At 38.7% G+C, this 12,389-nt stretch overlaps 1 protein-coding gene across 5 annotated transcripts in view; it reads left to right on the top strand.

Annotated features, from left to right (window-relative positions):
* Positions 1 to 12,389, top strand: part of ATP8A2 (ATPase phospholipid transporting 8A2) — a 350,007-nt gene that overhangs the window by 233,749 nt on the left and 103,869 nt on the right. For all 5 annotated transcript variants that reach the window (XR_005102732.1, XM_037377817.1, XM_037377818.1 and 2 more), the window contains 5 exons: positions 1,820 to 1,942; positions 3,296 to 3,374; positions 6,695 to 6,756; positions 7,097 to 7,153; positions 11,346 to 11,453. Coding sequence is in view for 4 of the 5 variants with exons in the window: in XM_037377817.1 (XP_037233714.1) it covers positions 1,820 to 1,942; positions 3,296 to 3,374; positions 6,695 to 6,756; positions 7,097 to 7,153; positions 11,346 to 11,453 (429 nt within the window). In the remaining variant the exon portion in view is untranslated. The remainder of the gene's footprint in view (positions 1 to 1,819; positions 1,943 to 3,295; positions 3,375 to 6,694; positions 6,757 to 7,096; positions 7,154 to 11,345; positions 11,454 to 12,389) is intronic.

Here is a 12,389-nt window from a genome sequence, read left to right as displayed (position 1 = left end):
GAAACACTTAACTTCTGTCGCATTAATTTTAAAAGTGATGGCACAAACCCTCATATCCCATAAGATTTCATATTCTTCATGGACAGTATTTGTCCAGGGATTTTCCACTTCCTTGATTCTCTTCATCCTAATTTCCTGACCATTACTCGGTCTCTGTCATTCACATTTAGATATTTGCATCTATTACCTTTAAACCTGATTTGATGGATCCACCTATCCTACATAAAGCTCACGGATGAAACTAGTCTTCTAGAATCAATGAAGTAGAAAATAAGCCTTGTTTTGTACGGTCAGTATATTCTAAAATTAGAACTAGTCGCATGGACTCATGAAGAACCAAGCGCTAGTAGGATATTAGGGACTTCCATAATTTGAAGAGGTTAGATTTTTGAAGTGGTCTTAGGTCTGTCATACTCTTCTGTGCAGATTAACCTGTTATTTCACTACTAGTCTCATTAAAATCGTACATGTAAGAAATTACAGTAGCAGTGTAATTCCTGCTTTTGCACTGTTTTGCACTGGAGGCTTACCTTCATAAACAAAAACACTAGAAGATTTACTTCCAGTGAGAATGTAAATACCCCAATAAACTCGGGAACCTGGGAAATACCTTAAAGATGTATGAAAATGTGCCTTTTTTGCAATATATTGGACCAGCCATCTTAGCTTCAGTTCCCACCCCTATTAGCCTACTGCCATTTTAACCATCTGGTTTACCAATTTATGAGCAAAAGCAGCACATTCCCAGTTGGATCTAGGAATGTAATTATTGATTCTCACTAGTCTCTAATCTCCTGTGTTGCTCTTTGCTCCCTGACTACCAGCTCACTGCTGGTGGGAGCCACAGCCTACCTTCTGCAAACGTGCATAAACACTAGAAACAAATCGTAACTTCAAGCTGATTCTTAACTTCAAGAACACTTCTCAAACTGTTAAAAATGTATCTGTGTGTCATATCGGAAAAATAATTTCTAATCTAAACTGCTAATGTAAAAGGAAGTGAATGAAGTTTAGTATTCAGACGTGCACCCTGGTATTATTTTCACTCTGTGCCTGCACTGTAGACTGTGAGAAACATGGATAGCCAAGCTGGCTTTAAATGATCTGCCTCGGCTCCTGGAAGCACTTGAAGAGCAGCAGCATGGGACTCGGCAGAGGCTAATTTACTCTGCTTCTGGCAAAGTGTCCTGCTGCCTCTCCTGGAAAGCTGCTGAGGCTTGGTCATCTTAAAAGTCTATCCATAGCACAGACACATACTGCAGATAATTTGTTCCTATCGGTTCATGCCTGCCTCGAGAATCCCCAAAGCACCATAATACAGAATGGCTTTTGTTTTTCAGGAGGGTTTTTTTTTTTTTAATGTGATTTCCACATTTGCTTTGTCTGTGAACTTAGCTTTGGTTAAGCGTATTACATTTAATTATGGCTACAACTGCAGTTGTATTTGAACCCAGTCCCACAAGGCTTTTTTGAAGAAGTACTTGTCTTTCCTTTGCAGTCTGTGTTTTACCCTTGCTAGGTTAGCTGGTACATCAGAAGCTAATGATGCTTGACTACTTGGGTTTAAACTAATTGGTTATTAGTATGAATTTTCTTTCATGTTTCTCTTGTTCATAAGTCAATATTTGAGTTATGAATTGCTGAAATTCATGTTTGGACTTGTTTGGGCATTTGAAAATTATGTCAAATAACATGCTAGTTGGAAGTAAGTCCTCACTGATGTTTGTGGGAATTTTGCTATTGTTTAGGTACTGAAGTATTATCTGAGATCCACTTAAAACTAATAGCTGCTTTTAATTAGTATTTGCTTTTCTTGCAGATTTTCACAGCACTGCCACCCTTTACTCTGGGAATTTTTGAACGATCGTGTACTCAAGATAGCATGCTTAGATTTCCACAGCTATATAAAATTACTCAAAATGCTGATGGGTTCAACACAAGGGTAAGGGAAAGTCTGTTTCTTTAAGAAAAACCGTGAGTGTTCATATTTTCCAGGTCTTTCTCATTACAAAACTTATTCCCCACAGTTACTTCTGCTTTATGCTAGCCACTGAGAATGATTGTTCTGCCTCCCAGTTCTTTTCAAGGGATTGTATTTTCTTTTATTAAAAAAAAAAATCCTTATTTTTAAATAAGGATTTTCTGCTCTGACTTCGATTGAATCTGGTCCTGAAATATCCATAAACTTTGATTCAAATTAAGATTTGTATCAGAGTATGATTTTTCAATTCACAACTAATGATAAGCGGTGAGTTTATGACTTTGATCGGAACTGGATAACATCACCTGGATTTTATTTAGTATAGAAGTTGTCATAATGCTTTCTACTAGGTGGCTTTTTCACAGTTAGTATAGTTCTATTCCCATAGTTCTTTTGGAAGATAATATTTTAATTGGATTATTTGGACTTTTGCATTTTGAAGAATATGTTTTACTTCAATGCTAGCATTTGGAGTTCTGTCTTTATTCTATAACATGTACATCTAAATGTCCTTCTGAATCAAGGAAACTGTACATTTGATTTGTTTAGAGAAGAAATTGTACAGTATGTAAAGCTTTAATTTGTGTAAAACCTGTAAGTTAAAAGTTGTGAGGTGTTGGGGTCTGCAGCAGGTCTGCAGACGGGTTAGTTGACTTTAAAGACTTAATTGTGTACCTTTAAGACAGTCACAAATTGTCAAGCCTGTAAACAGGATGTGAAAACCCAGAACTTAGAACGGCAGCATATGGGCACATACAGCAACAGCAAATAGCAAGCAAGAAGAAGAAGACAGAAAGCCTATCAGCATCTGACACATGTACTATCTAAGATACATAAGTAATATGTAAAAATAATAAATGCTATTTTTGGCCATTTTGTCCGAACCTAGCCACGTAGATATAGTGGCTTTATGTCCATCTCAACTTGCGTCACCACAGTGAGGCACAAAATATTTGCCCATTAAAAGAAAACAGAACATTTCATAGTACTGAATCGATCTTTTAAAATTATTTTTTGAGGTAATTAAAGGAGGATTACTCCATCTCTTTGCTGTGTTTTGATAACTATCTTAAATTACATGGATGTTTACCTATTATATTTTAAGTTGTTAGAATAAAACCATTCAGCAGGACCAGTGTTTTCTTGTGAAAGAGCAGAAACTGTAGGAGGAAATAGATCCTGCAGAAGTTTAGGTATTTCACTTCAGGACAAACATTGTCTGACTCTAAAACTACACAATGAAGTGTTTGTTAGGAGTTAGAAAGAGGTCAAGAGTTTTGGACTTTACTGATGACTTGGTTTGTTTTCCCTCAGGTTTTCTGGGGTCACTGCATCAATGCCCTGATCCATTCCATCATTCTCTTCTGGTTTCCCCTGAAAGTGCTGGAGCACGGTAAAGGCTTCATTATTTCTTACGTCAGTAACTGATGTTCAGTCTTACAGAGCCTGTGTGTTTGCAGAATGGGAGGTCGTGACAAGTCCTGAGAAAATAATGCTGACAGACAGTTCAATAGGCTGTAGCTGCTGAACTTGGCTAGTTATCTAGTGACTTTCAGAGCTAAGGCTAATTTAACATAATTATTGTTCATATAGTGACTTGAATATGTGAAAAATGAAACTGCTCCTTTGCCAAAAAGTCTCACTTTTGAACAATGAAGGATGTTCTCTAAAATGCTGTATTTTTTAGGTAGACGGTTGAGATCTCAACTTTTTACTCTATAATGTTCTTAGAGAAGCTGCATTGCAACCACTTGCTTTATATGTTGTTGGACCTTTTCCTGTTCCATAACACAGTAATGTAAAACAGGATAAAAGAGAGAAATTTCACTACTGGTGAGGTCCATGGAAAAAATTGATTGGAATGGAGGTAGACCAAATCAAGAATCAGAGATACTGGGGAAATGAGACTTTTTGCTATACATATTAGGTTTTGCTTTTCATGAAAGGTACTGGAACTACTTGGTATTTCAGGGAACAGTAAATCCCATATGCTTCCTGCCTAGCTTTACAATATAGTTGTGTGGACAGAAAAGACATGGGAAATCTGTTCCTTTACTGTTGTAAGAAATAGGAGTAGATCAGATAAGGAATTTTGGGGCAGCAAGGGGGGAATAGTATTTATTTGAACTAATGAATTTATCAAAACTGAAATGCTTTCCTGGAAAACACTAATTTCAAGAAAACCTTCTCAGTTCCAGGATAAATTAATTGGGGAGGAGGTGAAAGGAAATGAAAACAGAGGGAGGATGAATGCTCACATCAGGGGCATGATTGTGAAGATACTTGTGGAAGGCAGGTTTATGTTTATCTGGCTGAGTAAAATGTCAGTATGGTAACCTCAGTGGCAGCTTCACACACTGTCTGATGGACCGTACAAGAAAGGGACTTTCCTTTCTTCCATACGTGGGTGGGAGCTCAGTTCAGTTTTGGGGAGGGGGTTTTCATGGTTGCTGGTTTTTTGCTTTCATTTGAAGGGTTTTATTGTTCTGTGTCGCTATTTTTGTAAGAAATGTTAGTCTGAAATAGCTCTTCTTTCAGTCCAACTTAAGAAATTTTAGACTGTTTGTCTGTAGTGGCTACAGTTAAATAAAAATACAGATTTTGTTTTAATCTTCCATATATGTTTTTAACTAATTCCTAAATAGATAATGTACATTTGTTTAATTTCAACAATTAAAGTAAGACTGCCATACTCACCTGCTCAGATGATAATTTTCTGAGTTCCTCTGAATAGGTTGCTTAATTTTCTTTGAGGAGGAATGAATATTGATTTTTCAAGTTTCTTTGTATTTCCAAGTCAAAAAGGGATTTCAGTGCCAGAGACAAAAATATGCTGTTCACACTGGGATGGTTTTTAACCTCTTGAGTTCCTTGGAATGTGAAGTGCATATAGTCCATGAATGGGCACTTGTATAGCTTTAGAAAAATGTGTGTTCGCTGAGTGTCCTGCTGTTCTTATTAACAGAAGTATCATTCCTTTCAGGACCGCTTAGCCTCCCAAAGTGCAAGGTCATGGAAATCACTGGGAAAAAAGGCATTAACTTACTGCATTACAATGTAACTTTGAAAAACCCTGAGTTTTACACCAAAAATTACTCAATTATTTAAATGCGCACTGTGATGTTGCACTAGAGCAATATACTGGCAGAGTCATTAGGTCAGTTTGTTCTAGGTCTGTCAAAATGGGTATGTATTTAAACATGCCTTTTTCTTAGCAAACTGAGATTTCAGGCATCAGCAGTGTTCATTGGACATGGAAGGCTCAGTTCTGTAGTGCTCCTCACCCTCTTTGTTGACACTAGAGGAAAGAGCAAAGTGACTGTTAAAACTTGACGTGTATTTGTGAATGATGTGGTAAATGCCTGAAGCCACAGAGTACCAGGGGAGGAGTTGGGCTGATAGAGATGCCAGTGGCTAGAAACCAAATCAATTCGCAATCAAACTGTCTCAGGCTTTAGCTCCTGCTGCCGTGTCAGTGACTAGTTTGCTGCTGTTCCTTAATAGTTGGGCGTCAGAAGACAAAAGAAAGCAGGAATAAGCACCAGCAACTAACGGAAAATACTCACAACCTGTCACTTCTTCAGAGACAACCACATGTAGCTATTGTAGAAGAAAACCATGACAAGTAGGTTGGGGTAACTGCACTGACTAAATATGTAGTCTTTTTAACTGTAAGCCTGGCAGTCTTCACCACAGAGTTTAGGGTGTCTGGGACTCCTCTAAAGACTTAAAAACTTCCCGATCCTGGAGACCTATATTATAGGAACATAGTTAACTAAATAGATGACCCTAGTTTAAGACTGTCAGATTCAGTTTTGCAAATCTAGCAAAATGGTACCCTCATAGTAGAAGCACTATGCTAGGCAGTATGTGTTTAGGAACAGGTCCAAGGTTTTATCTTAAGCCTTTTTCATCCCTGCTGTTTGTGTATTTCTCTAGCAGTTGTCTTAAAACCTGTGAAAACAGCAATACTTACCATGCTTGAGTAATGCTTGAAAGCTCCTGTGAGTACATGTTCATTTGGCATTAGTGTGGCTGTCGAATGTGCTTTCATGGTGTTCCGGTTTTATTCAACAAGGGCTAAGAAAGACTAAACAGACATTTGACGTATTGCCAAGGTTGGCACTTGATAGATTAACATGCACTTACCCTTGCGCACACTTGACTAGAGAAAGGGTGCATGGAGACTGAATGCTGCTCAGTTACTGAATTAATCTCCAGTAAGGTATTTTAGGTTTTACACGTGTCTTTCGTAGATGAAATTTTTGCAGCTTTTCTTAATTGAGCTCTGTTTCACCACAAATCAGCTGGTGTTTCACAGGCTTTTTCTCCACAGACAGTGCAAATAATGGGGGTTTTTTTAGAGGTGTCAATAAGTCGCACAGAGCAGATAGTGGCAGAAGAAGTGGCACTGACATACCTCAGCTCTTCTAGGCAAGTAACACCTTAAGCCGTGGCAGACACTTCCCCTTTTGCTAGGCTGACTTCTGGCAGCTAGAATTATGGATATACACGCTATCCAAGCATGGTGTCGGAGGCCTGCCTTAGCACAGCTTCTGCATTGCCATTACCGCACAGCTTCTAAAGTGCTTTTAGATATCCTGAAAGGCAAGGCTGGGACCAGTTGTTTTGTCCTGAAAATCTCCCTGTTATTTCATCCGTTCTGTTGATATACTGGTAAAAAATACGGTATTTTTTTCTTTTTCCTTTCAGATGCAGTATTCACAAATGGCCAGGGAATTGACTATCTATTTGTTGGAAACATAGTTTACACTGTGAGTTTGTGTACCCTAGCAATTTTTGCACGGTATAATTTATTTAATTTTTTTATACGCCTTCAGAAAGTGGTGTAAATCGGGAGACAGTCTATGAGTAAAATAAAATCAAATTTGTGCTGTGTGCATGATTTTCCTCCTTCTTTCTTCATTTCTTCCCCCCCCGACCCTGACATGCAGCAACAATATCTTCTGCTCTGTCCTTCCCCTATCCCACACTGCCAAGGTCCTGGGTTGTTACCTAAATGATAGGAACTTTTTAGGTGTAAAGGAGAGATTGGGTTGTGAACAGCACTGAATTTGAGAATGTTAGTACTGAAGCTGTCTTTTTTCCTTGCAGTATGTTGTAGTCACTGTTTGTCTGAAAGCTGGCTTGGAAACAACTGCGTGGACTAGAGTAAGTACTTTTCAGTATCTTTTTTTTTATTAGCACACCTTCCTCCCTAATGAGTATTAATACAGAAAAGAAGTACTGAAAATAATTTGAGACTTCAGTGTTTTAATTTGATCTTTCACGCAAGGATAAGCTGCTGAGCTCCCTAAGTAAAGAATGTGAGAGAATGAACTCGTAGATCACATGATACATGTGATAAAAAAGGGCAGCCTGTCAGAAGTGGGAAAAGAGCACTGAAAGTATATGGCCAGCTTATCTAAATATTTAAAATTTTGCATAAATTCAACTTACTACTGTAATTGCTGAAGGAAACAGATCAAGAACATAATCTTCGTACTCTGTGGCTCCTTTAAAAATTAATGCAATAGGGAATGAAAGGTGTCTACCCACAGATAAACAACCAGGCTTTGAAAATGTCTTTGAAGCTAACAAAGAGCACTAGTGACTTCACATTGGATGAGATTTTTTGTTTGGAGACCTAGTGTAATAACAATGTTAAGTCAAACAGTTATTTTGATCCCTAGATTTGAGTCATTTACTTGCAGTGAGTGAGTGCTCTGTTACTGGTAGGTGTCCGAATCTGGCAGGGCAGTGACCTCTAAATAATAAGGGTGGTAGAAGTGTTTCTGTGTTGATGAACCTCCCAATACCTTCCTCCCCTTCTTTCCCCTAGCCCCTCTGAAATCTTTTGATTTTGATGGAGTCCCTGTTTCTTAACACCTGTGAGATACCTTGTGGGAATCTAGCTTTCATGGCATACTAATACACTCTGCTCTCAAGATCAAGCTGTTTCGAGAACTGTCATATTCTTAGTTTCTTGGAGGGGCTTGGCTTAAATCTCGTAACCTCATTGCTTCTGTTAGTTGTAAAATGTTTTCTTTCATTCCTCACAGAGGAATTGTTAAGATTAATGAGCTGATGTCTGTTCTGAATTTTAAAGATGAAATGCTATCTGTATGGGTTATTTAATTATTAGGGAGATGCTAATATTATCTGCCTCGTTCTCTCATCTGAAAATAAAATCTGTTCTTTTTTTGTTGTTTATGAATAGGTTCTGTATTGTGTATCAACATTTTAAAATGCAAAAATATTTAAATTAATCCCTCATGTACTAAAGAGGATATATCCAAGTCTGCATTGGAGGCATGTAAACCTGTTTAGATCCTGTTATTTGTGAATTATTTGATAGGTCCTCATCTCTCCCCTTCCCTGGGTAGCTGGTGTCTTTTCAGGCATTTGGGGATAATCATGATCCAACTCTTTTCCGAACTTTGTTTTAAAAGATACCATAATGTTCAGTAGATCTCAGTGTTCGTTAACACTGGCATTTTATACAGAAATTATTATTATGCGCAGAAACGTGTTTATAATTAAGGTTTTTTCTATGTACACTTCTAATTCCTGTCTTATTGTTTAGGCCAGTCATCTTGGAATCTGATGTTGATTACAATAATTGTTTCAGCTGTGAGTTAACCAACATGCAGAGAATCTTTAGGTTACTTAAAGTATTAAATATACAACATTGAGTTAAGCCTCTTCCCCATTCTCAAGTGGATTGTTTACAAGCAATTTGTTCTTGAGAGTAGAGAAGGACACTGCCACTTGGCAAAACATAATGGGTTCAGCCAAAAGGTTTAGGTGAATAATGGAGATTCAAAGTGGTACATCCAGTAGGTAGTATGGAAAGAAAGGCTTTGGTAGAAGCGTTAACATGACACCTAACAAAACCTGCATGTTGGAGCTGTGTGGAGCAGCTTATGTTATGTGTTAACTGTCTGGAACACTGCAGTAGGCTTTTTTCCCAAACGGTTACAGCTTTCTTCACTGCTCTACCACACTAAATGAACTATTTCAAATAAATAGGATGCAGAAGATAGCCATACAGTTTGTCTACTTTTTATGGAGAGCCTTGACTTCTTTTTTTTTTTTTGACTGTTGTTCATTTAATACATCTGATGGACTTGCTTTTGCTTTGTACGTGAATTCTCTGGGGGTGAATGACAGATCAGTGGAGAATCACCAGTGCAAAGGTTGGTGGGGTGAGAGTATAACACTTTCAAGGAGTGCTCTTACTGAAAGCAGAAGCTCTTTTAAAGGTATAGAAGCAATTCAGGTGGGTACAAGCCTGAGATAAAGATAACATAAAATCAGCAAACTTTGCTGAGCTGGAAAGGGCAAGGTGAAGAGCTGCAAAACTCAAAAACTGTTCTACCAGCAGACTGGAAAAAGAAACAGGACTGAGACACACACACACAAAAAAAGTCACTTCACTAGCATAAATAAATCTCCTACAGAATAAGACTATATCTTAGATTGGTTTCCAGCTTGCTTTTATCTTTCCGGTTTATAACCGTAAAGTCTGTAGGAGTTTTGCAGCTTGGAAGCATCAGTCCAGGCTATACTGAGCCTTCTGTCCGCTTGGATGGACAGAAGGCTGTGTAGCTCAAGAGGTGTAATGACCTTTTGGGAAAGCAGTGCTGGTGCTGTTCTGCCATTGCATGGGGCTGACTTTCATTAAAGATTAATTCTTGCAGCAGCCTCGCAGTACTTGTTCTTTGGGAAACTGAATGCTACAGTTGCTCACTGGCAGGGTTTTATTTTAGTCCAAATATTGACATGAACTGCCACTAGTTTTCAGAAAAGCAAGTAGACTGAAAGAATAAAATCCCCCCCTTTTGTCTAGGAGTTTAAAAAAAAAAATAAAAATCCTTCCAGTCCGTTAGTTTTACTCACATTAAAACTGAATCAGAAAATGTGGGTTTTCTTAAATAAAACAGTTGCTGGTTAGATCTCCTGGGTGAAACAGAATAAATAGTAAAATCTGAAGACAAATCTTCTTGCCCACTGTGTCTGTCCAGGAAGGGGCCTGTCCAATGTTCTGCTCATTAGCCCAGCAACTTTAGGGTTGAACAAAATTCCAGCTTTCCAGCAGTGTCTAGAAGAGTGTTCTTTCCATCACCTCTGATATTTTGCTGTGTGAATACTTCTACTGTAAGGCAGTCTCCAATTGCTCCCAGCTATCTGCCAGTCTGCACTGGTGCTGCAGAGTCCTTGCTTGTTTGGTTTTTCTTAGTGCCTGAGCTGGAGAAAGCTCTCCTTTCTGAGGATGCTCAGTGCTTCCAGAGGAGGAGCAATATTAATTCCAGAAGTTTGTCTGTCTCTTAGTGGGCAGAACACAACGCTCAGACACTTCTTTGGTTCTCAGACATACTGTTCAAAAATTCAACAAATACAATCATCAAATAGAAAATATAAAGCTGAGAACTAAACAGACGCAGTGCCCACCACAGCAACCAGTATGTGAATTTATTCCCATGGTCCTAAACCCATATGCAATTAGTAATTAAGATTTATGCAGGTACTTCTCTGAATTGAAGCCAAAGTCATCAGCCACAAGAGCTGTTGGCATCCAGAAAAGCTGGAGCCAATAATGAGCTCAGTTGCTTGTTACAACTGAAATTACTGATTCCATCCACTGCAGTGTAAAAGTAAAACATCTTAAATCATCCTGAACAGCAAAGTAGTTGGGATATGTAGGAAAAATTACTTTAATGCAACTGAAACGAAGTTTGTGCTGGACATGTTCTTGGTCACTTCAATAATAGTCTTATTTACTCTTAGTGAGTCTACAGACTAAAGAAGCGGTAAGTATACAAACTGGATTGCATATCCATAAATCCCTTAGGATACCTTTAAAACAAAAAAAGCAAAGCTGATCAGTAGATGTTGGTTGTGGTATATTGAATTCAATTGGCATTGAATCTTCCTTTGTGAAAGGTAGGAGCGGTGCACGTGGGCTTGTATGTATATATTCTACCATAAGGGATTTGTCTGTGTGAACTTTAACCTGAGCCTTTGAAAATTTCTGCCTTGATGTGTGTGTTGAACCTGGCATGTGCATGACGGGAAGCAGGAACAAGATGAGAGAAATCAGGGTTCCAAGGAAAATCTGATGTGTTCTTGGAGCTCCAAGAAAGACATGTTGGCCAAGAAGACTGTCTGCCTGCCCTGTTGTAAGGCAAAGATTAAAGAGAACTGGTTTATGCTGTTTAAACAACCTGTGCTACTGGCCTGAAACCAAGTGCAGTAGACAGGCCTTAGTGAGACCAGCAGACACCTGAACAGAGAAAGAGCTATAGGTTAGGTGGACGCTGTGCCCTGTGTTGACTCTCCTCCTTTCCCTCCTCCTCGACAGTTCAGTCACCTGGCCGTCTGGGGAAGCATGCTGCTCTGGCTGGTGTTCTTCGGAGTCTACTCAGCCATCTGGCCCACGTTTCCCATTGCACCAGACATGCTGGGGCAGGTCAGTATGAATGCTTGGCTGTGTGGTGAGCTGCTCAGCACAGCACCCTGCTGTCGCCAGCGCTGCCTGCTGCTTCCTCAACACTTACACAATGGTTGGAAAGGAATTGTGCTCTAGTAAGAGTGCTTGTACTTCATTTTAACCTTTTTTTTTAATCTCTGCCTTCATTTATCTTAATTTTCTCATTAGAAGAGCTCTTTTTCTCCCCAAAAATGACATCATACATGATGATATGCACTGCGGATACTGTATGACAATTCTCAATTCAGTTGGATAGTAGTGAGACTGGTTCTTTCACTAGTGCTTTCCTGGTAAGACTTTGCGTTTGATAAAATGCCAGGTAGAAATCTAGTTTTATTAGTTTGGGGGTTTGTTGTTTGGTTTTTTTCCTGCATTCTTTCTCTTCCATATGTTTTGCTTTCACATTGTTCCTTTTTACCTGCATTCATTTAAAATAAACCACAATTTACTTGAGCATAGGATGAGATGGTCAGAAGCAGAAGGGAAGCTGATGTGTTACTGGCCCTTTTAGCATACTAGAGGAATTTTGAATTTGTTTCTTCAGTGTCAGCTGAGTTCCAGGTGGTGCAATTTTCCCTTTGGTGACATTATCTCAACCTGTGGTGAGAAGACTGAGTCATGAGCCTGTCAAAACCACTCGGGAGCCTTGTGCCTATTTAAAATAGGTGTTTCCCATGAACGATGAAGTACTTGATAAATGTATGATAAAAAGTTTTTCTGTAGAAGTGGAGCTGCTGTCAAAATCACCACGAAAAGCTATTTTGTAACAAGTTTAGAGTTTTCTTAAAACTCTAAAACAGCAAAGATGCTGTTTATGGTACAGAATTTAACGAAGAATCTAAGCATAATGCATGTCACCCTTGTGTGTACTAGAAAACAAGAATAAAAAAGCCAGAGTGTTTGCAAGACAATTAG

The sequence above is a fragment of the Falco rusticolus genome, chromosome 2 (assembly GCF_015220075.1).
Source record: "Falco rusticolus isolate bFalRus1 chromosome 2, bFalRus1.pri, whole genome shotgun sequence".
NCBI classification, from domain to species: domain Eukaryota; kingdom Metazoa; phylum Chordata; class Aves; order Falconiformes; family Falconidae; genus Falco; species Falco rusticolus.
This window is presented reverse-complemented; position numbering and strand designations above follow the sequence as displayed.